The sequence below is a fragment of the Oncorhynchus mykiss genome, chromosome 25 (genome assembly GCF_013265735.2).
Source record: "Oncorhynchus mykiss isolate Arlee chromosome 25, USDA_OmykA_1.1, whole genome shotgun sequence".
Lineage (NCBI taxonomy): Eukaryota > Metazoa > Chordata > Actinopteri > Salmoniformes > Salmonidae > Oncorhynchus > Oncorhynchus mykiss.
Genome location: NC_048589.1, coordinates 21629812 through 21653976, shown reverse-complemented (window position 1 = coordinate 21653976; position 24165 = coordinate 21629812). Strand labels below are relative to the sequence as shown.

At 41.2% G+C, this 24165-nt stretch overlaps 1 protein-coding gene across 3 annotated transcripts; it reads right to left on the bottom strand.

Annotated features, from left to right (window-relative positions):
* Positions 1-1128: 1128 nt before the first annotated feature.
* Positions 1129-21971, bottom strand: LOC110505588. 3 transcript variants are annotated; one of them, XM_036962797.1, is made up of 10 exons: positions 21537-21971; positions 21081-21194; positions 20758-20788; positions 11731-11817; positions 10161-10287; positions 5964-6103; positions 4602-4777; positions 4373-4499; positions 3601-3627; positions 1129-3044 (listed from the first exon to the last, which is right to left on the bottom strand). In XM_036962797.1, the coding sequence occupies exons 1-10, from the start codon at positions 21687-21689 to the stop codon at positions 2839-2841; spliced, it is 1188 nt and encodes a 395-aa protein (XP_036818692.1). In that variant the 5' UTR covers positions 21690-21971; the 3' UTR covers positions 1129-2838. The 3 variants fall into 3 exon arrangements, with proteins under 3 accessions (XP_036818692.1, XP_036818693.1, XP_036818694.1); XM_036962798.1 differs by lacking the exon at positions 3601-3627 and having other exon boundaries at positions 21537-21969; XM_036962799.1 differs by lacking the exon at positions 21081-21194 and having other exon boundaries at positions 21537-21967.
* Between the last annotated feature and the right edge of the window lie 2194 nt (positions 21972-24165).

Sequence of the window (24165 nt, the reverse complement as noted above, 5' to 3'; positions counted from 1 at the left end):
TTAACTGTTCCATTTAGAGATCCATTTAGAGTGCATAATAATGTCTTGCTTGGACATACTCCTCCTCATATGTTTCCTGATTTTCCCCTTGAAAACGCTGCTGTTGACTGTAAAGCGCTGTAGGGTAAAGAGATTCCGGCTGTATTGTGGAGCTGATTCAATCCATTTGTCCACTTGCTATATTTGTATTTGATAATGAGCTACTGCTGACATGTCTTCCCCTTCAAGGCACACACTGGAGCGTAAATGAGCTCAGAAAATCAGGGTCATTTAATGAGGATAGAAATGGTGCATTGAGACTCGTTTTTACCTTGATTTCCATTTAGCTGCACATAGATGGTGACTCACACAAGGTGGTTAAAGAATGGTTCAAATGGATCATATTTTCTTTGTTTTCATTTTTTGCATGTACTGTGTGAATATAGACAGTGTGAGCAGGCTGACATGTTTTTGTGTTGGGCAATATATTATTTTGTAACAGTCGAATACATTCATGATAGGCTTTCAGTAATGTGTGAATTCTTTGCATGCATGCAGCAACAGAGTATGATGTATGATTTTCAGTCTATTATGCAGTATCTACAATTACCAAACAGTATTTTTTTTTAAATGTATTTATTTATTTTTTTAAATGCAAAGTGTACTTTGTAAGAACTTTGTCAATGAACTTAAACTGACTGGAACAGATCTCAGGATGAAATGCCTGAAAATCACATAAGTAGCTAAATCAGTCAATCTGTTCATCCTGATAATCATAAAAGCTCAGGCTGGCCCCTCCTTTGTTATTTGACACAATCTTGACGGAAAAAAAATGTTTTGACAGTGAGTGAGAAGCCTGTAACATAGACGGGATGACACATTATCCAAGGCTAGTTCTGTGTTGTTGTGCGTGAGGAAATGTAGCCTGCGGCGTGGAAAGATGGATCATCATTTTATTGCACACATGCATGCTCTCGCTCTCACGCCAACACACACACACACACACACACACACACACACACACACACACACACACACACACACACACACACACACACACACACACACACACACACACACACACACACACACACACACACACACATTCAAAAGCATGTTAGACTTTAAAAAGCTAGTCACCACCCTCACTGACTTTGGTATGCAATGACAGTTTTATTTAAAATTATTCAATTAAATAAAAAAAGATAGAAACTAAGAAATCCTTCTAAAAGGCACTTCTTTCAAAGTGACCACATACAGATTGTCAGCAGTGAAATGCAGCTACTAACCAAAATGTGCAGATACAGGCCATGTTTACTTGCTAGTTATTTGTGCTGCTAATGACAGTAGTTCCGCTTGAGAGTGTAGAGAAAACCTTCAGTCTCAGTATCTCTTCCATTCAGACATTGGTTGCATCGTATTGCTCAGATTTTTTTCCAACACTGACTCTTTACTATAGTTGTGTTCCCTGAAAGCTGTATAAAGAATATGTATTATTGGAAACAATGTCTTGTGTTTTATTGCTCAGATTGACATGTATTTGATAAGCATCACATTGCCCTTTAAAGCTCAACACCTGTAAAGAAGAGACTCAATTTCTAAATGCTCCATATTTGAATGGTGCCAGTTAATGAAGGTCCCACAGTGATGCTTCAATTAGTGTCACAATGTTGCTGCATCTTACCCTATATCACTGGACCGTACAGTTAATGTACGTACCTTTTATTTACTTTGCATCATAAACATTTGCTCTAATTTAAAGTATGTTTCAATCCCAAAATAATCCACAGCTTTTAAAGCATTTGACATGAAGATTAAAACCTGAATATCGGATCAATCAAAAAATAGAAATGCAACAAAAGCCCTTTCAAAATGTGTAAAGAAAACAAAAGTATTGGATATTTGAGTAGATGCAGATATGCAGTATATAAGAAATAAATAACATTTAGAGGATAGAGGATGTTACTTGTGGCATTTTAGCATTTACCAAGAGGTACACTGTCATAATCACTCTTTGAATTTGAGTACATTCCCAGGAAAGAGAGCATTCATATTATTGTGCTGAAGTTGTCATCTTTGTCCAACTGGGATCACAACATTTATCTGACCTAAAAATGGTCAGACTACAGTTCTTATGCTGTAAAAGAAAGATGGCTTTGTCAAACAATTTGCTAGATCAACCTGGCACTGTGAATTGAAGCAGTCCTGTGTCTGTTTCAGAAATCATTTTTAAAAGGTGTTCACATTGTGCTTGACTCAATCTATAATCCTTATTTTAGACAGTAAGGGTGTTTTTTTTTGCCAATTTAAAGCAGTTTTCACATTTTCTACATTCAATTATGTGCAATAACAAGGCGTAATATTGTGATAATCCTTACTATACGGTATATAGACATTCATATCTGTAGTAATCTTTTAAGTACACAAAATTACGTACTGTAGTACTGTAATAAAATAAATACAATTGATTTTGCAATCCATTAAACATTTACTCACATACAATAGATTTTGTCAAGAATGGAAAATGTAAATGATTGTAGCAATTAAGTGAGCATAATCAGTGAGCGTCAACATTGCTGATGTGCAAAACGTCTTATCGATAAAACAAACATGGCTGCATACCCACCACCAGTGTACAGGTGTGGAGGATACGTACTGTATCTCTGAGATTACACATTTCTCCATATATGGGTGTGAGCGTAGCAGTAGGGGTGCACATCTCAACACCATAGATAGATAGTCAGTGTGTATGACTGAGGTGTGCTCGTGGACCAAGCTGGGTAAGGACACCTTAAGGGACATGTAGTGAGGAAGAGAGTGAATTCACTACTCCACATCTCCCCCTTCGGTGGCTCCCAGTCACTGCATGGTTAGCCAGATCCAGCAGCCCCACAGCAGCTGTTTCATGTGTATCAGATAGACAGCCAATGAGGCCTCCAGCTCCTCACACACACGCTGTGGGCGCCGGCGGTCCGTGCTGTACATGACCACGCCCAGCAGTGACATCAGCAGGAACAAGCAGGTGAACAGGGCCAGGTGGGGGCGTGGCGGTGACGTGTCATAGGCTGTGAACCAAAAGAGACCAACAACAAACTGTTGAATGATTTATGAATTGCAATGGCTCATCCAGTCTGCCCGCTCAGGTGTGAGGGGCATGGCATCTTCCTGATTCCAAAATTAATTTTCTCCACCCATTGTAGCTAGAGGCCTGCTTTTTTTTTGTGTTTTTGGTAATGGCTCTTTGTTAACTGTATAAAATGTTCCATACACCAGATACGGGACTGGAATATGCAATATCAACAGTGGAAAAAAATGGGCCAGTTCATTTTGCATGGCCCGGTGCCCCGGTGGGTGAAGATTTCACTTAATGTGTAATGTGCAAATTCCTCCCACCTGGGGCAACGGGCCATGCAAAACGAACTCACTGGAGGGAGGAAAACCCATGCATCACAGTACAATATTAAAATGTCTATGATGGCATATTTTGACATGAATCACCACACAACAGTATTCCATAAACGGGTTTACTATAACAAGTCAGTAATGGCCAGTCAGTAAGGGTGACACTTGCTTCATGCTCTTAGTAAGTTAATAATTGGGACCACTCTCAGACAGACTTACCAACTAAACAGTCATAGTATGGAACGTCTGCGAAACCGATAGATAATAAACAAGTAAATAACAGCTTCACATTGCACCTAGACATCTAGCTGCAGCCACAGTACACACATGCCTGGTGGCGTACAGCTACAATGGATGGCTGCACGTCATTAGCTATCTCTGTGTCACAGATTGTATGCTAACTCATTTGCATGCATAATTCATCATGAAGTGTAAATCACTTGAACATGTTTGTTCTTTTTCTAAATTCAGCATTGCATTAAATACTACAGTATCCTCAAGGGACAGTGTTTTACGATCTAATCACAGGATTTTACTGTATCTTGTTCATTTTCTTTTACAGCTACGCCATAACAATGCAGACCCCTTTGTGAGGTACATTGCCCCATAGAGAATGAGGAGAACAGTAGATTTAGCAGTATATCTCACCAATGTATTACTAAGAATTGCTTTATACATTTTGATATAGTGAGTGTTTAACTCCCCAAACCCAGTGGAATAGAGCTGAGTCAGTCCAATGATAAATGTGTTTCTTGTTTCTGCAGACCAGGGCCTCCGAGTGCAGTAAAGAAGTCAGAGTGATTGGGTAGAGGTGAGAATGCACCAGAAGGTAACCCTCTCCATCAGCTATAGTCTGACACACACGCTTTATCTCTCCTCGGCTCGTTACATGCACTGAATGGGCCCAGACTTTTAAAGCTAGGACAGGTCTTGTCCTCATGGCCTCCCTATGTTTGGTATTTGATCTCTTATCCTGCTGTGTCTCTCTCACCATGCACAGTGGTCTCAGGCTCCCGGAACCGGACCCGTCGCTCGCCTTTCCATCTGTGGCTGGGCTCCGAGTCTGATCCTGAGCCAGACCTCTTCAGTATGGACGTAGGGATTTTACCGTTGGTGACCTGAGGAGAGGGTGAGATATCATTAGAAGTGAGGACACAATGGATACCAGTTTTAAGTACATTGACTGGAAAAAAAAGGTATTCTTAACAAAAGAGTGTCACCTTCGGTTTTGGTGTGTCATCCTGTGGACTGGGGTCTTTCCTGTGCCAGACCTCAGTGTGTTTCTCCCGATGGGAATGGGAGTGGGAATGGGGAAGACCGTTGTTGAGTTTGTCTCTGAAGGACTCGGCAGCAGCAAACCTCTTGGACAGCACTGACACACACTGGTCCAGGGAGTCTAAGGAGTTAACCATGAGTAACCATTAGTCTCTAACTGTCAATGGAACCTGGAGTCAAGGTACAAGTAAACATGCAGACAAATACTGGGTAGATAAAGCTGAAGATGAAAGTTCAAAATACAAAACAAACATTTCTGTGTTGACTCCATCATGGCCATGTACACAGTTATAAAGCAATACACTAGCAATGTGTTATGATAGCTGTGCAATAGAATGAATAAGCAACATGTAGACGGCCCAACTATCAATAAAGGAATTTATAGGAGGCGTGCAGCACACATCCATAATGACAACTCCATGACAGCGATTATAAGTCACAGAGAAATCACACTTTGTGTGTGAAACTAAGTTAAGGTTACACAGAGAGAAAACAGAGTCATTTGAATGAAACGTGTACCCCGATAGTGACCTGGATTACATTGCAAAGACAAACTGTGTTCTTGCTTCAGCTGTTCTCTGTATTTATTTACAAATCTATTTTACCTTGGATATGGCCAAGAAGGTCAACCGGAATTAATGACAACGTACAATGTGAACTGTTGTCTTAGCAACCCAGGTTCTACATAACCTGCTTTACTGAGCACCCTAGTCTGTGAAAGCTGACTCAACAGTTGATCTTAACATCTAGGGCACATTTCACCCAATGCAGACTTCTCTTCCCTAAAAATGTCAACTTTGGGAAATAATAGAAAATGCATCTACCTCTTCATGCAAGCGAAGCATGAGCACAACATTACAGTGGCCTCAAACTGTCAAAGTATTTTATGTTCAGCTCTATATAAAACCACTTTGATGTCCAACAGCACAGTGAGTGTGTTATTTAATTTAACATTTCCTTGAGCTGACATCGTACAGTACAAAGGTTAATTGGAATTCTGTATGCCACTTACAGTGCGGTGTGTGAGCTGAGGCAAGGTGGCTGTTCTTGGGTTTGTCATGCCACTGGAGAGTGCTTTGTGTTAACGTGGTGACAAGGTCTACACTACATCACCTCTCAGTGTACAGTGTGCATTTTTAACCACAAACTATCAAATATAAAACCCTTCGTCTGCCTGTGTGCTGTAAGGAAGGCTTGTCTGTCATACTGACAGTACAGTACATGCTGTCACACTCAGCCACACTCATGACCATTTAAAATAAGCCTATGGCTTTTATGTCTTTACTCAGCATGTCTATGGCTTTTACCTGAGTATTCTGTCTTGCCGATCTCTGCGTAGACGGTGGCCAGCAGCTCCAGACTCCTGTCTGTGATGGGGTGGTCGTTGCCAAAGGCCCTCTGATGGATCTTAGTGGCTTTCCCACTGTACTCTAAAGCAAGATGAGGTCTGAAAGACAAAGGACAGGAACACATAGATAAGTAACATTTTATGGATTATTTTTGTATCAGTAGTAGTTTGTATCAGTAGATTATTTTTGTATCAGTATACTCATAACACTTGAACTAGAAAAAGCAGTTCATGTCATTCCAAAGAATCAACCTGGGCTTGGATTCGTGCTGAAATATATATTGTCTGGCACCCTTGGTTAATTTAATCCCATAAATAAGTCCTTTCAGGGAGCACAACAATGGCTGACCTTAATCAAGCTTAGTGGGACGTGCTGCATTGTCAGGTGTGAGGATCGATGTCGGTGTTTGAAGCAGAGCAGCATGACAAATACAAACACACGTGGGCTGAGCTGTGATTAGATTTGGAGCAACGAGGCTGGGCCGATAGGGCTGTGGGCTCAGGGCCAGAGACCCAACCTTATGAAGCCAGTGGAAACGTCCAGGGCCTGCCAACTGCCAAGCTGCTGCCCTCATCCTGGTTCCAGTGTGAATTACAAATGCCATGGCCCCCACAGGTTGGTTTACTCTGCACCCTTCCATGGCTATCCCCCTCTGGAACAGAGTTAGGTGGGCATAGCATGGCATTACAGATTCCAACTCTGCTGCGCTCTCTGTATCTGTATCTGCCCGTGGGTAACACCACGCAAGGTCCTTTATCACCCTCATGTGTGGCCATAGATGAGAGCAAGCCCCGTTTAGTGTGGCAGATTTCAGGATCGCTGTTCCACAACCATTATTCCCTTCAATTAGTAATGGCCAGGTGTCCTTTTGCACTGTTTAGAATGTCCTTTGAGGACATCCTATCGCCAAAGTACAGAGAAGCCCTTCAACGGCCGAAGGACTTCATGCCACAGCGTTGAAAGATTCAGGAAGCACCACAAGAGAAGATGGGGGCTGGCGACTACAACAGCCTGTTATATTAGTCCAAAAGAAGTTCCTGTCCATCTCTTCCAGTTATCTCTTATTAGATCACAAATTCTAGCTAGGTGGCTGAAGTTAGCTAGTCTAGGGGTTAGGGTTGGGGGTTAGGGTTGAAGTTAGGGTTAAGTTTAGGAGTTAGGTTAAAGGGTTAAGTTTAGGTTTACGGGTAGGGTTAGCTAATAGGGTTAAGTGTTAATGTAACAGTATAACTTTAGTCTGTCCCCTCGCCCATACCCGGGCTCGAACCAGGGACCCTGGCGCACCACCGCTAACTAGCTAGCCATTTCACATCGGCTACATTAAGTAACAAGTACTTGCAACGCAGCTAAAAAGTAGTAAGTACTAAAACCGTTACTAATTAGCTAAAATGCTAAAATTGTCTCTGATGAGATTTGAACTCTGAACCTTTGGGTTATACGCCGACCAATCCACCCACTTTAGTTTTTGCCTTCAGTAACCATCTGTCTTATGTAACCATACCAATCAAAACATATATTTACATTTACATTTACTATGTTACCTATAGTCTATGAGACCATTGTGCTGGAGACCCAAAACCAAAAGTATTGTACAAGAATGAGGTCAAACAGCAGAAACCAACTAGTGCTTGTCATTGTTTGCCCAGAAACCCAAGACCCTGGGTACAGCCATAAACAATCTCTACAATCTCATTCAAGATGAACCAGCTTCCTCACCTTATCCAACCATCACACCCCTCTCCCTATGCACCTGTTCCCCCCTTCCACCCTCTCAAGACAATCAGGCTTAATGCTTTAATCTTCCAACCAATGACAACATGGACAAATAAATGTTGATGTTACTGTCTTTGTGGCAGAGTACCCCTGCATCAAGGACCAGATCCCTGTGTTCTGGTAACATTAGAGATGGTGGCCCTTTTCTCCAACTCCTCAAGTGAAATCAACCAATTCATTTTTGCATGGGGACCACGGATGCAAACACTTATTCCTGCACTTGTTTATTGGATGAGGAAATATCCATCCTGATGACATATGTTCAAAGCACTATGAAGATATAATCCGTCTTTCACTAACAATCAGGGGAAGGGGCAATGTGTTACTGAGTTCAATCAACTGAATACGGTACATTTCTGTTAGAAATAAGAAAAGAAAAGCTAACCATTTTGGAGACAGTTCCACCACATAGACAGTTCAGAAATGTTCTATTTAAACAATGCAAACAATGTCTCTGTGAGATAGCCTCTGGCACAGTAATATCACTGTTAATCACCTTTTAAAGATATTGTACTCTCATATACAGCCTTTGTAAAGTACAAAGAGCTAGACTGAGTATCAAAATACACAGCATAAATATAACTACAGCCTTTTTTTTGCCTCTATACCCCTCAAACTCAACTTTGGACCCTGAAGCCAGTTCCACTGCATGTATTTATTGTTCCAACTGCATGTTTTCATTGTTCCCCTCTAATCAGGGACTGATTTAGACCTGGGACACCAGGTGGGTGCAATTATCAGGTATAACAGGAAACCAGCAGGTTCCTGACCTAGTAATAGTTGAATACCCCTGGTCAATACTGTATATTATACCATCTATACTGAGTGGACAAAACATTAGAAGCACCTTCCTAATATTGAGTTGCACCCTCTTTTGCCCTCAGAACAGCCTCAATTCGTCGGGGCATTGACACTGCAAGGTGTCCAAAGCGTTCCACAGGGATGCTGGCCCATATTGACTCAAATGCTTCCCACAGTTGTGTCAAGTTGGCTTATTTTCCTTTGGATGGTGGACACACGGGAAACGGTTGAGCGTGAACATCCCAGCAGCAACCATTCTTGACAGACTCAAACCGGTGCGCCTGGCACCTATTACCATACCCTGTTGAAAAGCATTTAAATCACCCTCTGAATGGCACACACATACAATCCATGTCTCAGTTGATTCAGGGCTTAAAAACCCTTCTTGAACTTGTCTCATCCCCTTCATCGACTTTGATTAAGTGGATTTAATAGATGACATCAATAAGGGATTATAGCTTTCACCTGGATTCACCTGGTCAGTGTATGTGATGGAAAGAGCAGGTGTTGTTAATTGTTTTGTACACTCAGTTTATACCAGTGGTGTAAAGTACTTCAGCATAAATACTTGAAAGTACTACTTAAGGAGTTTTTTTGGGTATCTGTACTTCACTTTACTATTTGTATTTTTGACAACTTTTACTTTGAGTTCACTACATTCCTAAAGAAAATGATGTTCTTTTTACTCCATATGTTTTCCCTGAAAGCCAAATGTACTCGTTACGTTTTGAATGCTCAGCAGGACAGAAAGGGTCCAATTCACACACTTATCAAGAGAACATCCCTGGTCATCCGTATTGCCTATGGTCTGGCGGACTCACTAAACACAAATGCTTAGTTTTTAAATGATATCTGAGTGTTGGCGTGTGTCCCTGGCTATCCGTAAATTTAAAAAACAAGAAAATTGTGCCGTCTAGTTCGCTTAATATAAGATTTATTTTATTATTCATACTTTTACTCTTACTTTTGATACTTAAGTATACTTAAAACCAAATACCTTTAGACTTTTACTCAAGTATTATTTTACTGGGTGACTTTTACTTAAGTCATTTTCTATTAAGGTATCTTTACTTTAACTCAAGTATGTCAATTGGGTACTTTTCCACCACTGTTGTATACTGATATATGCAGAATTGGACAATTATTAATATACACAATTACATTATTGATATTAAAAAATGTAATTAGCGATATAAAAAATTAAAACAATTGTATTAAAGATTGAATATAAAAAATGCAGTTCCTAATGTTTTGTACACTCAGTGTATAACAGGCATTTTAACAAGATAATTCTCTACTTGTTCATCCCGCCCTTACTTGAAACCCAGTATAGACCAACAAAAGTACAGAAAGGTCAGCAGAACAGAAACAGCTACACATCTTTTTTAATGAGAGGAAAACCAACAGTACTAAGCAACACTGTCCTTATTGCAAGTGAGGACATTTTGTGTTCTACTTGTTCACTGGGCCCAGAGAGCCTTTAGACACACAGAACACATAATACATTAGCCTATTTTTAATTACATACAGTATTGTAACACACAGCGGAAACAGCCTTTCACTTTATTCATCTCTACGCACCTTTTACTCACGATGCAGAGCTGGGCTAGCTGCTCCAGGTGCTGTGCCTGAGAGGCCTGATCCGATAGCTCCTCTGAGGACGCCCATCCTGTCCCCGCCGAGCCCAGCAAAGCCTCCTCCTGGGGGCCTGTTACACACACACAGGTCATGTAATCAGACGCAGTCAGCTGCCCGCTAATGTCTGTCTCTATCCTTCTCTTTCTCACGCTCTATCCTTCTCTCTCTTTCTATCCCCCTAACTCCCTCTCGCTCTGTCTCTGTCTCTCTCCACAGCAAGTAAACAGAATCCAAAAGGCTGGCGACGTGGTCTCTGGCAGGGCTGGCAGTGTGGAGATGAGAATGGAGTTTGAACAGCAGGGTACAGTGGAGCCAACAGGATAGTGAGCAGAGGAGCAGAGGTAAGAGGGCAGGGAGAAGATACTGTGAGTCAAAACAAAACACTCACCACGCCCACAAGAGCAGTGACACAGCTACCAGCTTACACAGGCAAATACACAACTGACCTGACCCTGTTGGAAGTGGAGATTAGCCTACATAGAAACGTTTACAGCCTAATGTTACAGAGAGGTAAAAGGAAAAGTAAAGTGGTTCAGAAATAGCAATAAGCAGACGGAAACTTTGACCAGGATGAGGTAAAAGAAAGAATAGGAAATAGGTTAGGTCCAATATCTTTGACGGAGAATTAGAGAATGTGGAAATGGGCAAAGGTTTGAACAGGAGATTGAAGAGAGAGAGAGACAGAAGGTTGGTGGAGTGATTGTGATACCAGAAGCAGAGAGCAGGCACAGTGCTGAATCAGGGGCCTCAGTATTCCATGGCGCCACACAACTCTTTATGAGATAATGCCTAGCATGGCCATTAGTCTTCCCTGTCTGTCTCATAACTCCTGCTACCTCCGGCCCACGCAACACTGAGCTGCTGCAGCATCAGCAGCCTCCCGGCAGACAGACAGCAGCCTCCCGGCAGATGGACAGAGAGCAGCCTCCCGGCAGACAGACAGAGAGCAGCCTCCCGGCAGACAGACAACAGCCTCCCGGGCACACAGACAGATAGCAGCCTCCCGTCAGACAGACAGAGAACAGCCTCTAGGCAGACAAACTAAGAGCAGCCTCCTGTCAGACAGACAGAGAAAGAGAGACAGACAGAAAGACAGAGATGAATGCAGATGTCTGCAGAGGAGAGGCAGCAGGTGACCGATGACTGGACACTTGAGGTGAACACTGTCTCAGAGCTATGCTATGTTTACAGCAAATAAAGATGGACCGAGGTGAAATGAATCACATGGTGCTTGTTGGGCTGTAAGGAATACGCCAGGCTCTCTGGTGAAGGTTTGTTTCTCTATTGTACAGAATCACACATTGCTCACTGGTATCAATTCAAATTTGTATATAACAAAAAGCAGGTAACCCCCCCCCACACACACACACACACTGTATGTCATACTGTATACCGCAAAGTTGGCTTCTAGCAATTGCATTTCCTTGGGTACCATTACGACACTCCCTAATCACCAAGTTAGAGTGATAATACCCCCTTAATGCCCCCATGGTATAGATCTAAATGTACTTGCCTGTGCTCCCCTGAACAGCAGTGAGCTCGATCAGAGCAACCTCATAGAACATCTTCTCAGCCTGAATGAACTGCAGGGCCTTGCCGTCTGTTTATGTAGGTGAAGGATCAGTTGTCTCAGGGATTAAGTCAGTTGTTGAAGTCAGAAACAGTGCTGTCGCCAGGCTCAACTGCAATGTGTTGTTGTTTTTATTGGCCTCAACCTCGTGACCTCAGCAAGTAACAAGCTCATCACCAATATTCTAAACAGACAAGCAACTGTAATCATAGATTCCAACATTCTAAACAGACAAGCAACTGTAATCATAGATTCCAACATTCTAAACAGACAAGCAACTGTAATCATAGATTCCAACATTCTAAACAGACAAGCAACTGTAATCATAGATTCCAACATTCTAAACAGACAAGCAACTGTAATCATAGATTCCAACATTCTAAACAGACAAGCAACTGTAATCCTAGATTCCAACATTCTAAACAGACAAGCAACTGTAATCATAGATTCCAAGATTCTCTGTGAAGGCCTGAACTATAATAATCTGGACAGTCTCTTGTTTGTCCATGTTGATGTGCCAGAGTCTCTTGTATCTGATTCCATAATAACACACTAAATATGTGTTTTCCCTAAACATAGACTCAGGAGCCGAGTTTGTTCACTTTGTCAAAGGCATTCTGCATACTGAAATAAATGCATCCCTTTGTAAGTCAACACCATTTACAATTGGCAAGGAAAATGTGCCTAAAATAAACCCAGACATAAACGGCCTACTTAAAAGTAGGAGCTCTCTGTTGCACATGAGACCAGCCTTTGCTTGGTTCTATTTCTGAATTGTTGTGGGTGACCTATTGACTTCTGTTAAAGTAGCACAGATACAAATTAAAGCTTTTTTTTTTTTTTTTTTAAGTATGTGTCGTATACAGTGAATACAGGCCACCAGAATGTTGGTAACAGCTTTCTACCTCTGTCAGAGCTAAAAAACAAACCAATGATTTGACTTGGATCTGAAAAACACAGCAGCTGGTCTCACTCATGGTGTCACTAAGAAAGAGTCCTCTGCCTGCACCACTCCCTTGAGCCCAGTTTTAAGGGCACATGTAAGCCTGCTCTTTCGAAAACATAACAAAATGGTAGCCTATGAAGACAGTAGCCTATAAATCCCGAACATAACTGTCCGTGTGAAAGGAAAGAGGCTAACTTTTATGACTACACAGTAAAATCGCAAGAGTTAGTTAAACTCGTATGGAGTCAAATGTAATGGAGTTTATATGGTCTCACCCCCATTTTGTGTTAAAACTACTCTGGTCATGGTGTTGATATTTTTGGGGTTAAAACTTCACTAAATGGAGTAAAATCCAACTCAGAGAGTTGCTTAAATGTAACTCCAATTGCCATTTTAGACTTTTCGTGTTGTTTTGAATAAACAGTCAACTCCAGAAGAGTACATTTCTCTTTCCGTTTACTTCCTTTGAGTTATACATGTCTAAAGCCTTATTTGAATATTTCTAAAATGTGTCACAGTATGGTGCTTTGCAACGTGATCTCCTCCCCTTCGTCTCTAGACTGATTGAAGTGGACTTAACAAGTGGCATCAATAAGGGATCATAGGTTTCACCTGGATTCAGCTGGTCAGTCTGTCATGGAAAGTTCCTAATGTTTGGTACACTCAGTGTATGTGTATTTGAACCCATAATGTTTGAATTGAAGTTGTTTAAAAACTCCACGCAAAAAAAATATATATTATGGTATTTGTTTCATTATGTCAGTAATCAAGTTTAAGATATATAACTTTCAAAATATAGAAATACAGTTGGTATGATGCATTTTGCAACTCGTTTCATGGCTTAATACTGCATTCCGTTGTTTCAAGTTCTGTCTTTGCATTGTCATCAACTCCAATTCAGCTGGGGGCACAGAATATACTCATCCTAGTCCATTGTGGATTGATACTACAGTTTATGAAATGTCATAGGCTACAGTCATGACTAATACAACAGTAAAAAACATCAAAGCTGTGTTCGAATACTCATACTAACTGCACTAACGGTACTATTTATGACATAAATTGAGTATGTAGGATGTTTATTGGTCATAGTATAGATATTGTTAGTATGCCAAAAGTTCCTGGATATCATAATACACTACCGTTCAAAAGTTTGGGGTCACTTAGAAATGACCTTGTTTTTTAATGAAAAAGTAATAGGAAATATAGTCAAGACGTTGACAAGGTTATAAATAATGATTTTTAATTGAAATAATAATTGTGTCCTTCAAGCTTTGCTTTCGTCAAAGAATCCTCCATTTGCAGTAATTACAGCCTTGCAGACCTTTGGTATTCTAGTTGTCAATTTGTTGAGGTAATCTGAAGAGATTTCACCCCATGCTTCCTGAAGTACCACCCACAAATTGGATTGGCTTGATGGGCACTTCTTATGTACCATACGGTGAAGCTGCTCCCACAACAGCTCAATAGGGTTGAGATCCTGTGACTGTGATGGCCATTCCATTATAGACAGAATACCAGCTGATTGCTTCTTCTCTAAATAGTTATTGCATAGTTTGGAGCTGTGCTTTGGGTCATTGTCCTGTTGTAGGAGGAAATTGGCTCCAAATAAGTGCCGTCCACAGGGTATAACATGGCGTTACAAAATGGAGTGATAGCCTTCCTTCTTCAGGATCCCTTTTATCCTGTACAAATCTCCCACAGTTTTCAGCTGGATTAGCTAACTAATCCAACAGTTTGCCTTGGATTAGCTAACGTACCATTGGAACACAGGAGAGATGGCTGCTGATAATGGGCCTCTTGTATGCCTAAATAATCTGCAGTTTCCAGGTACAATAGTCATTTACAACATTAACAATATCCACACTGTATTTTTGATCAATTTGATGTTATTTTAATGGACAAAAAATATGCTTTTCTTTCAAATACAAGGACATTTCTATGTGACCCCAAACTTTTGAACGGTAGTGTATGACGTATACAAGCATTGGACACTATTTCCGTGCTTTTAGGGCCCATAATGCAATCCTTCTGAAAATGAGCGTGACTTCCCAACATTTTCAGATTTGAAGTAAATGGCGGAAATATGCAGCCGAAGTCCGACGAGAGCGGATACAAATTCATTATTTTAACTTATTATGACAGATGTTAAGAAAATATTGAGCAATGTAATAAAGTAATGATTTTTCAAATAAGTTACGTTGCCCGAAAATTTGTTAGCTACGCTATCCTTATCATCAAATCAAATGTATTTATATAGCCCTTCGTACATCAGCTGACATCTCAAAGTGCTGTCCTGAAACCCAGCCTAAAACCCCAAACAGCAAGCAATGCAGGTGTAGAAGCACGGTGGCTAGGAAAAACGGCATAGCATTCATTGCATTATGCTACCAGTATGCAGTATGTACGGGTATGTTAGCTAGCTACCTAAAGTAACGTTAGTTGGTTACTAATACATCGAACGTGCCAGTATATTATCTATATGCTATCTAACTAACTACCCAATGTTTATTGACTTGATTATTCACGTCATTCTTAACTTAGCTAAGTGGTATAGTCGTTGTGCCTTCTCAATGGACATTGTTAATTCGCTCTGGCTATCTACTCCGATTTCAGAACACTCTCGTCTGAGTGTGCCAGAGCGCAGAAAAACTGTTGAATTTATGAACGCTCAACACCATTGAATATAACCCGCTCACCAATGCTCTGGATAACATGAAAACAGCCTAACGAGCTCTGTTAGGGCGAGTAAAATGGTCAAAGTGAGGTGTTCTCTCAATTGTGTTTGGAAGTAGCTTGCAAGCTAGCCAACGTTAGCCAGTTGGCTTGGGTGCTTGACTGCCGTTGTGAGGTCAGAATGCTTGGATCAACCCTACACCTCCGCCAAAGCATCCAGTGTGCACTCTGAACGCCCCGAGAGCGACGAATGCCCAGAGCGCGCTCTGGCCCTCCAGATTGAATTTATGAACACACCCGAAGTCGTATGATGTTTAGATAGTACTTTGTTACACTAAATAGCTAGCAAGAGGTTGCATAGCGACAGCATCAACTGCCGGTAGACAGGCGAAGTACTAGTATGCTCAACTGAAAGGATACTGTTCATTCAAAGTATATTAAAATGAACTAATAGTATAAAGTATGTAGTATATACTCATTAAGTATGTAGTATACCGTATGTTAGTATGGGTATTCGAACACAGCTCCAGTGTTTTGACAGTCAACATAGATGAAATTGGTTTCAAGGAGTATAGGCCGAAATATCTTTACGCATCACACTTCTCCTCAAACAAAAAATACTAGGCTCCCACAAATTGTTTTGTATGTGTGAGGCACGTTCTCAATAAGCAAGATAAAGCATAGGCCTACCATTGACATGGCATTATAGGACTGACATTTTTTAATAGCCTATGTTTGGAGGACCATATCTTTGGTAACTGGACAAGAGACATGGGTACCATCCGAATGGAGTATGCACTGCAGGTAGACCTACAGTACCAGTCAAAGGTTTGGACACACCTACTCACAAATGCTAAGAGTGTGCAAAGCTGTCATCAAGGCAAAGGGTGGCTACTTTGAAGAATCTAAAATCTATTTTGATTTGTTTAACCCTTTTTTGGTTATAATGTGTTATTTCAGAGCTTTGATGTCTTTGCTATTATTCTACAATGTATAAAATAGTAAAAATAAAGAAAAACCTTTGAATGAGCAGGTGTGTCCAAACTTTTGACTGGTGCTGTATGTGAATTGTGAATAATGCAAAAGCATGTAGGCAAAGTTTGTTAATGAAATGAAATGGAAAACAAGCAGTTGTTACAGGAAAATAACAACAACAAAATCTAAAATAGGAGTGTCACCAGGTTATCTAATCTCTCATTCCATGATGGACATTTAACTGCCAAGCTTGATCTTTTAATACAACTTTGGTGATTAAGATTTATTTCTAAATGTCTCATGAGCCAAACACTTTATCGATAGTCTTAACTACTTGGCCAATGCATTGGACATGACAAAAAAACAGCCTTCATTGCTGTGATTGGTTTTTAATCAAATTAAACTAAATGGGCAAAAACATTTGTTTTTTTAATGTACCTCAATACAAGGTTTACGGGCATGAAAAGCACATCCCTCTTGTTCCATGTGCGTCCTGGTTGGATAGGCTGCCCTTCCGTTGTCAAAATCAATGCCATAACCAACCAAGTTACCACTACAACCAGCTTTCGGTTGCTCTTAAATATCCTCACCAGCGCATACTGAAATTGGCACTTTGGTGCACATTTCTAAGGACACACCTCTGATATTGCCACCCTTCCCAACTCAGTGCAAGCAAGGTCATATTAGACAGGTAAATTACCAATCCTGGCTCTAGGATTTGAAAAAAATTGTGCTTAATGGCAGCCGAAAATTAAGCCCTATAGCTCGTATATAAAAGCCCGGCTGAGGTAGACATATTGGGCTGATGACAGACAGTTGTGGGTTAACTCCAGGGTTTACTGGGCCACTGATGTAATGACTGTTGATGGTCATTACAGACACAGCACTTTTCACAGGCCAATAAATCAGATGTCTGGAGATGCGTTCACAACTAATACATTCAGTATGGATTACCAAACAGATAGAACTGCATTGTATTTCCTGGCATATTAACTGTACCCACTCAATCCATCTCTTTACTTTTTCATGAACAAGCATTCAATACAACGTGATGCCGCAAGCAAGTTACAGAAATCAGCCCAAAGTGAAATGTGCAATCTGAAATTAATGTGCTTTCAAATTTCTTTCAATCCTTTCATTCATGGCCACTTGCTCATCTGGGCCAGGGGCTCTTTAATTAGGTCAGGTGGAAATGTCCGACAGATCTCCATTCATTAAAAGGAAGAAAATCGACATTGCCCGATCTCGTTGCTTTCTCTTCCTTAACTCCATCTAATCCAGGCATTCTGTGCCTCCATGAATCCACACTTCCCAGTAAATGTACCACTTTATGGTTAAAGGAATTCCTGCCTCAGTCTCATTCATTCTTCTGTCATCTGACCGGTGCCCTATTCACCTTAACTGTCAGTCATCCTACCTATCCAGCTACCCACACAGATTCCACAAATCTTTCAAAATCATTGGAGAGTGAAACTGAATTGACAGATGAGTATACTTTCCATGGAAGAAATGTCAATAAACAAAATGGAGCCAAGATGGATTTTGGCCAGAGGGACAGAGGTCACTTCTGAATTCTGGCAGCTCTGAGAAGAATTTCAGCAACAGGGAGTTATTATTCTGGCATTTGATGCTGAGTTGATGCTATGGAGTCTGTGCTTGTGAATCTATGAGTTTCCATCAGTCAGCTAGATTAGTCTGACTCTTCACCTCCCGCACTCCCCTGAGAACCTCCCCAAATACAGTTGAAGTCAGAAGTTTACATACACCTTAGCCAAATACATTTAAACTCAGTTTTTCACAAATCCTGACATTGAATCCGAGTAAAAATTCCCTGTCTTAGGTCAGTTAGGATCACCACTTTATTTTAAGAATGTGAAATGTCAGAATAATAGTAGAGAGAAGGATTTATCACATTCCCAGTGGGACAGAAGTTTAAATACGCTCAAATAGTATTTGGTAGCATTGCCTTTAAACTGTTTAACTTGGGTCAAACATTTCAGGTAGCCTTCCACAAGCTTCCCACAATAAATTGGGTGAATTTTGGCCCATTCCTCCTTACTGAGCTGGTGTAACTGAGTCAGGTTTGTAGGCCTCCTTGCTCACACACTCTTTTTCAGTTCTGCCCACAAATTTACTATAGGATTGAGGTCAGGGCTTTGTGATGGCCACTCCAATACCTGGACTTTGTTGTCCTTAAGCCATTTTGCCTCAACTTTTGAAGTATGCTTGGGTCATTGTCCATTTGGAGGACCCATTTGCGACCAAGCTTTAACTTCCTGACTGATGTCTTGAGATGTTGCTTCAATATATCCACATAATTTCCCCTCCTCATGATGCCATCTATTTTGTGAAGTGCACCAGTCTCTCCTCCAGCAAAGCACCCCCACAACATGATGCTGCTACCCCATACTTCATGGTTGGGATGGTGTTCTTCAGCTTGCAAGCTTCCCCCTTTTTCCTCCAAACATAACGATGGTCATTATGGCCAAATAGTTATATTTTTGTTTCATAAGACCAGAGGACATTTCTCCAAAAAGTACGATCTTTGTCCCCATGTGCAGTTGCAAACCGTATTCTATATTTTTTATGCCGGTTTTGGAGCAGTGGCTTCTTCCTTGCTGAGCGGCCTTTCAGGTTATGTCGATATAGGACTCCTTTTACTGTGGATATAGATACTTTTGTACCTTTTTCCTCCAGCAAGGTCCTTTGCTGTTGTTCTGGGATTGATTTTCACTTTTCGCACCAAAGTACGTTCATCTCTAGGAGACAGAACGCGTCTCCTCCCTGAGCGGTATGATGGCTGCATGGTTCCATGGTGTTTATACTTGCATACTATTATTTGTACAGATGAACGTGGTACCTTCAGGCATTTTGAAATTGCTCACAAGGATGAACCAGACTTGTGGAGGTCTTGGCTGATTTCTTTTGATTTTCCCATGATGTCAAGCAAAGAAGCACTGAGTTTGAAGGTAGGCCTTGAAATACATCCACAGGTACACCTCCAATTGACTCAAATGATGTCAATTAGCCTATCAGAAGCTTCTAAAGCCATGACATTATTTTCTGGAATTTTCCAAGCTGTTTAAAGGCACAGTCAACTTAGTGTATGTAAACTTCTGACCCACTGGAATTGTGATACACATTGAATTATAAGTGAAATAATCTGTCTGTAAACAATTGTTGGAAAAGTTTCTTGTGTCATGCACAATGTAGATGACTTAACTGACTTGCCAAAACTATAATTTGTTAACAAGAAATTTGTGGAGTGGTTGAAAAATTAGTTTTAATGACTCCAACCTAGTGTATGTAAACTTCCGACTTCAACTGTGCAACCCAGAGAGCATTGTTCAACTCTGGCTCTGCCCAGCCACATGACTATCCTGTTTTAATGTCTTCAGGGACCAGGGACTCTAACTGACTCTGTCATGTATCCAACTATTCTCTGTGTCGACAAAAATACATGTCATACTGAGTTTCACATAAAGTTCCATAATAACAACTCAAATTACTTTGTGAATGAATAAAAATATCTACTTTAAATCATTACAGTGTTAATGATATACTTGCTGTAGTCAGAGTAGCTCACATGGAGACGCAACCCATGACCTCTGCCTATAAAGTTTATATAATGTTACTGTTAACAATTCTTCCATAATTATTCATGATCCTATGTGTCTGGTTCATGTCCAAAGACAATCCTGCCATGACCGATGAGCCTCTTAACTAGATGAATTCTGAGGACATGAGCAGACTATGAATAGCCCTACTGATGAAGTCAGCCCAGTAAATCAACCTATTTTGGGAGATGGGTTGTGAAGAGCTGGGTCTTGCTGAGGCAGATAAGTTGACCTGGCGTGTAAACTGTTTCAGTGTCTCAGTAACAGATAGGAGTGCCATGGGAAGAGGTTATAGATCCTGCAACACTACACCCATCTTATCTGAGCACTATACTGCACTGGCCTATAGTGGATAATGGCGGTGGTGGTGACACACAGCCACTGCAGAATACAGGTTAATTCGTTTTCTCATACTCTGTGTTGTGGGGAGATAAGCACTTACAAATCCTCTTAGGAGAAAGACACAGGGTTTGGGCCCTATTCAAAATCTTGAGCATTCTGGGACAAAGCCGTGATTATATTCTGGCCCAAGGACACTCTTTCTACAGTGCATTCTCTGTACAGTCAAATCACATTTTGTGCTGGAATTCACCATGCCCGCTGCCACCAAAAATGGAAACAATCTTCTGTTCCCCATTATACTCACAGGTGTAGGCTTTTCATGCAAAGATAGTACTAATAGTTCTCTGGAAGTGGGGGTCAGATAAGGGCTAGGGGTTTGGTTTCACAAGGCCTCTGTTGGTGTGTAAAGGATACAATTATTTTCGGAGATGAAGAGTTCAGCAATCTGTAATCACAGAGGAAAACACATATCAGGATTGTATGATATGAATACGCTACACAATGAATTTACTATCTGCATTCTACTCAGATCACCATGTATGAGCCTTCTCAGTCCACTATTCTCATATCAGCTACTATATTGTGGTGAGGAATGGACAACTCCTCTCTGTCAGAACTGTAGGTAATTCCGTACTGACATACTGTATTATACACTATACATGGACCAGTTCAAACACTCTTATTCTTGCAGAGCAGTTGACATATTTACAAGTTTGGCATTATGGCATATTACTTACATTCAAAAGAGCCATTTGACATTTTTCTGTCTGTTCTTGTGCTAGACAGACAGACAGACTCCTTCTCTTCACCGTGTACCGTGCACTGTCAACAGGAAACATGCTGATCCTGTGCTGTGAGTGGCAACATGATGTTTCACATTGGTGAAGGTTGTATTGGTATGTATAGTGTGACTTGTGTCTGTATAGTATATGGTAATGTACAGTATGAGTAACACACTGCGAATCAGTAAAAGTGTCAGTACTGTATGTTACAGTATGTATGGTATCAGTATTGTGGTGAGTGTGTTTTGTGTCTGTGTGCTCATATGTATGTACACCACAAGTGTGTGCATTTGTCTGTTGACCCTGGACGTTTGTGTGCGCAAACATGCATCTACAGTATGCGTGTCTGTGTATGTATACATATGTGTGGGAGAGTGAGTGATCATCCAGACATCAAGGTCGTTGGCTCACCTGATGCAGGCAGTTGGGCAGCGAGGTAAAGCTCTGCACATGCCTCAACCCCAGCAGAGAGCTGAGGAAGCAGTGTAGGGCGGCCTGGTACTCCCCCTGCTGCTGGAGCTGCTGTCCCAGCTGAAACAGGCCCTCCCTCCCCCCGTTCAGCATCCCCAGTCCCAGCCAGAGGCAGAGCTGCCTCCCATCGGAGCTCTGCCAGCCAGGGACAAATGCTCCACTCCACCCAACTCCACTACAGCCCCAGAGCAGAGAGGATAAAAAAGAATGAAAACAGCCCTGAGATAAAAAATACAGCAGAGATAGGGTTTAGAAGAGTCAGACTACAGAACGGCTTCCATTCAGTCTCATCTATCCACAGGAACTCAAGGGCAGGTGACGAGCTGAGCTAAAGAGCAAGCGGAGGCAGGCTGAGAGAGGCTCAGTGGCTGAGAGAAGACAGATCCACGCCCCTCCCTCTCCTCCCACGCTGCATCAGGAAAGGAGGAGAGGAAGTCAGACGGGATTTGTTCACTGACTGGCAGAGCCCACGACCAATCACTGTTTTACTCACGTACAGTAGCCCAGCCAGCGTGTGTGAGCAGTCTCAGCAAGTAGGAAACGGAGCTGTCGACTGAGCACTGTGGCTGGCTTTCCCTCACTCCTTATGAAACCAAACAGCAGGGCTTTAAGCTTCTGCAAGGATTCACTACTGTGCACGCTTAATGTATTAGATTTGTTCATTTCATATAATTTCAGGATACACTGACCTAATTTGTCTAGTGCACTCGTACAGCAATTTTGTGCAAGTGTGAAAACATGTCTTAGGGGAAAGGAATTAAATCAATAAATCTTAATGCTTTACTTATGGTTTATAAATGAGAAGCCTGTGAAAATGTGCAATGTCCATACACAGACTTGAGAATGTGCTTGAGAAAGAAATTCAAAATGTCTACATGTTTCCCTGAGTAGAATAAAGCACATGGACCTTTTAACATATATTCATAACATTTTTTTATTGATATATATTTTTTTTATAGCAATAATGACATATTTGATATCAATAATTAAACCATTTTTATATCAACAATTTTTGTGGATGTTAATGCACTTCATGAAGGCAGGATTGCATGTGCATGCTTCTACATACAGTCGCTAGTCTACACACCCTTTGTACAATCTTCACATTTTGCTGCCTTAAAATGTAATCTAAAAGAGATGTGCAAGGCTAGATTTATTTCCTATAGATCTACACAATTTGCTCCTCTTTTTCAAAGTAAAATAAAAATTATAGAACATTTCACAAATGAATACAAAAATAAGAAATTAAAATGTGTTAATGACGTGTCTTCACACACCAGAGTTAATATGTGGTGTCACGACTTCTGCTGAAGTTGGTTCCTCTCCTAGTTTGTGCGGTGTTCGGCGGTCGACGTCACTGGTCTTCTAGCCATCGCCGATCCATTTTTCATTTTCTATTTGTTTTGTCTTGTTTTCCCACACACCTGGTTTTCATTTCCCTCATTACTTGTTGTGTATTTAACCCTCTGTTCCCCCCATGTCTTTGTGTGGTATTGTTTGTTTGTAAGTGCTTGTGCACATGTTGACTGGTGCGTGTCGGGTTTTGTACCCATGTTGTTATTTTATTGATGCCGTTGGTTTTGGTATTAAACTGCTCTGGCTATTACCTAGTTATGCTCTCCTGCGTCTGACTTCCCTGCACCCCTTACATGTGGTGGAAGCACCTTTGGCAGCCATTACAGTTGTGAATCATTTTGAAAAAGATTCTTCTAGCCTTGCATGACTTTAATGGCAACATATCCATTGCTTTTATCAAAAATACTCAAACTCAGTAAATTTGATTGGGATTCATTGATGGACAACAATATTCAATTCTTGTCACTGATTTACAAGCAGATTTAGGTCAGGACTGGGACTACAAGATCCTTTCATGAACACTCAACACCTCTTGGAAAGCCATTCTGGTGTGTCTTTGGCATTAGAATTTGTGTAATTGTTACACTGAAAAATATAACTATCCAGGGTTAGCTTTTCAGTAGACTATGGCTTGTTTTCCTCTAACTTCTTACCTATCCTTTGGTCCTTTCATTTTTCTTTTGATCGTAACTCCCCAGCCGGTACCAAGTATACCCATAACATGATGCTGCCACCACAAAACTCATCTTATTCAAAATGATTCACACTTGTAATGGTATTCCCCTATCCTCTATTACCCTTTCCTCTTCACGCTGTATACAAACGACTACGTGGTTAAGTTCTCGGAAGACACCGATGTCCTAGGGCTCTTAAACAAAGGCTTTGACACCAATGGGTACAAGGCAGAGTTTGAAGGATTCACCAGACGGTATAATGAACATCACCTACAACTGAATGTGAAAAATTCTGAGGAGATGATCATTGACCCTAAGTCCGTTGGGGACCACAGCCCCATTGTGGTACACAGAGAGAACATTGAGCAGGTGAACTCTTACAAGTACCTGGGGGTCCACATTGACAGTGGGCTGTGCTGGTGCACCGATGTGGAGAGCGAGTGCTCACGCATCCAACACACTTGCACTTCCTGTGTTGCCTCAGGGTCTATGCAGTTAACCAGATCATGCTCCTCTTTTATAGATCCATCAATGCATCA

What these genes read in the sequence shown, in the direction of transcription:
- LOC110505588 (XM_036962797.1), bottom strand. Translation starts at nt 21,689, where the DNA reads ATGCTGAACGGGGGGAGGGAGGGCCTGTTTCAGCTGGGACAGCAGCTC. An exon ending in TGCTGTTCAGGGGAGCACAG is followed by an intron (nt 10,288 to 11,730) that starts GCAAGTACATTT and finishes TGTGTGTAACAG; the next exon opens with GCCCCCAGGAGGAGGCTTTG. An exon ending in ATGACACACCAAAACCGAAG is followed by an intron (nt 4,500 to 4,601) that starts GTGACACTCTTT and finishes CCCTCTCCTCAG; the next exon opens with GTCACCAACGGTAAAATCCC.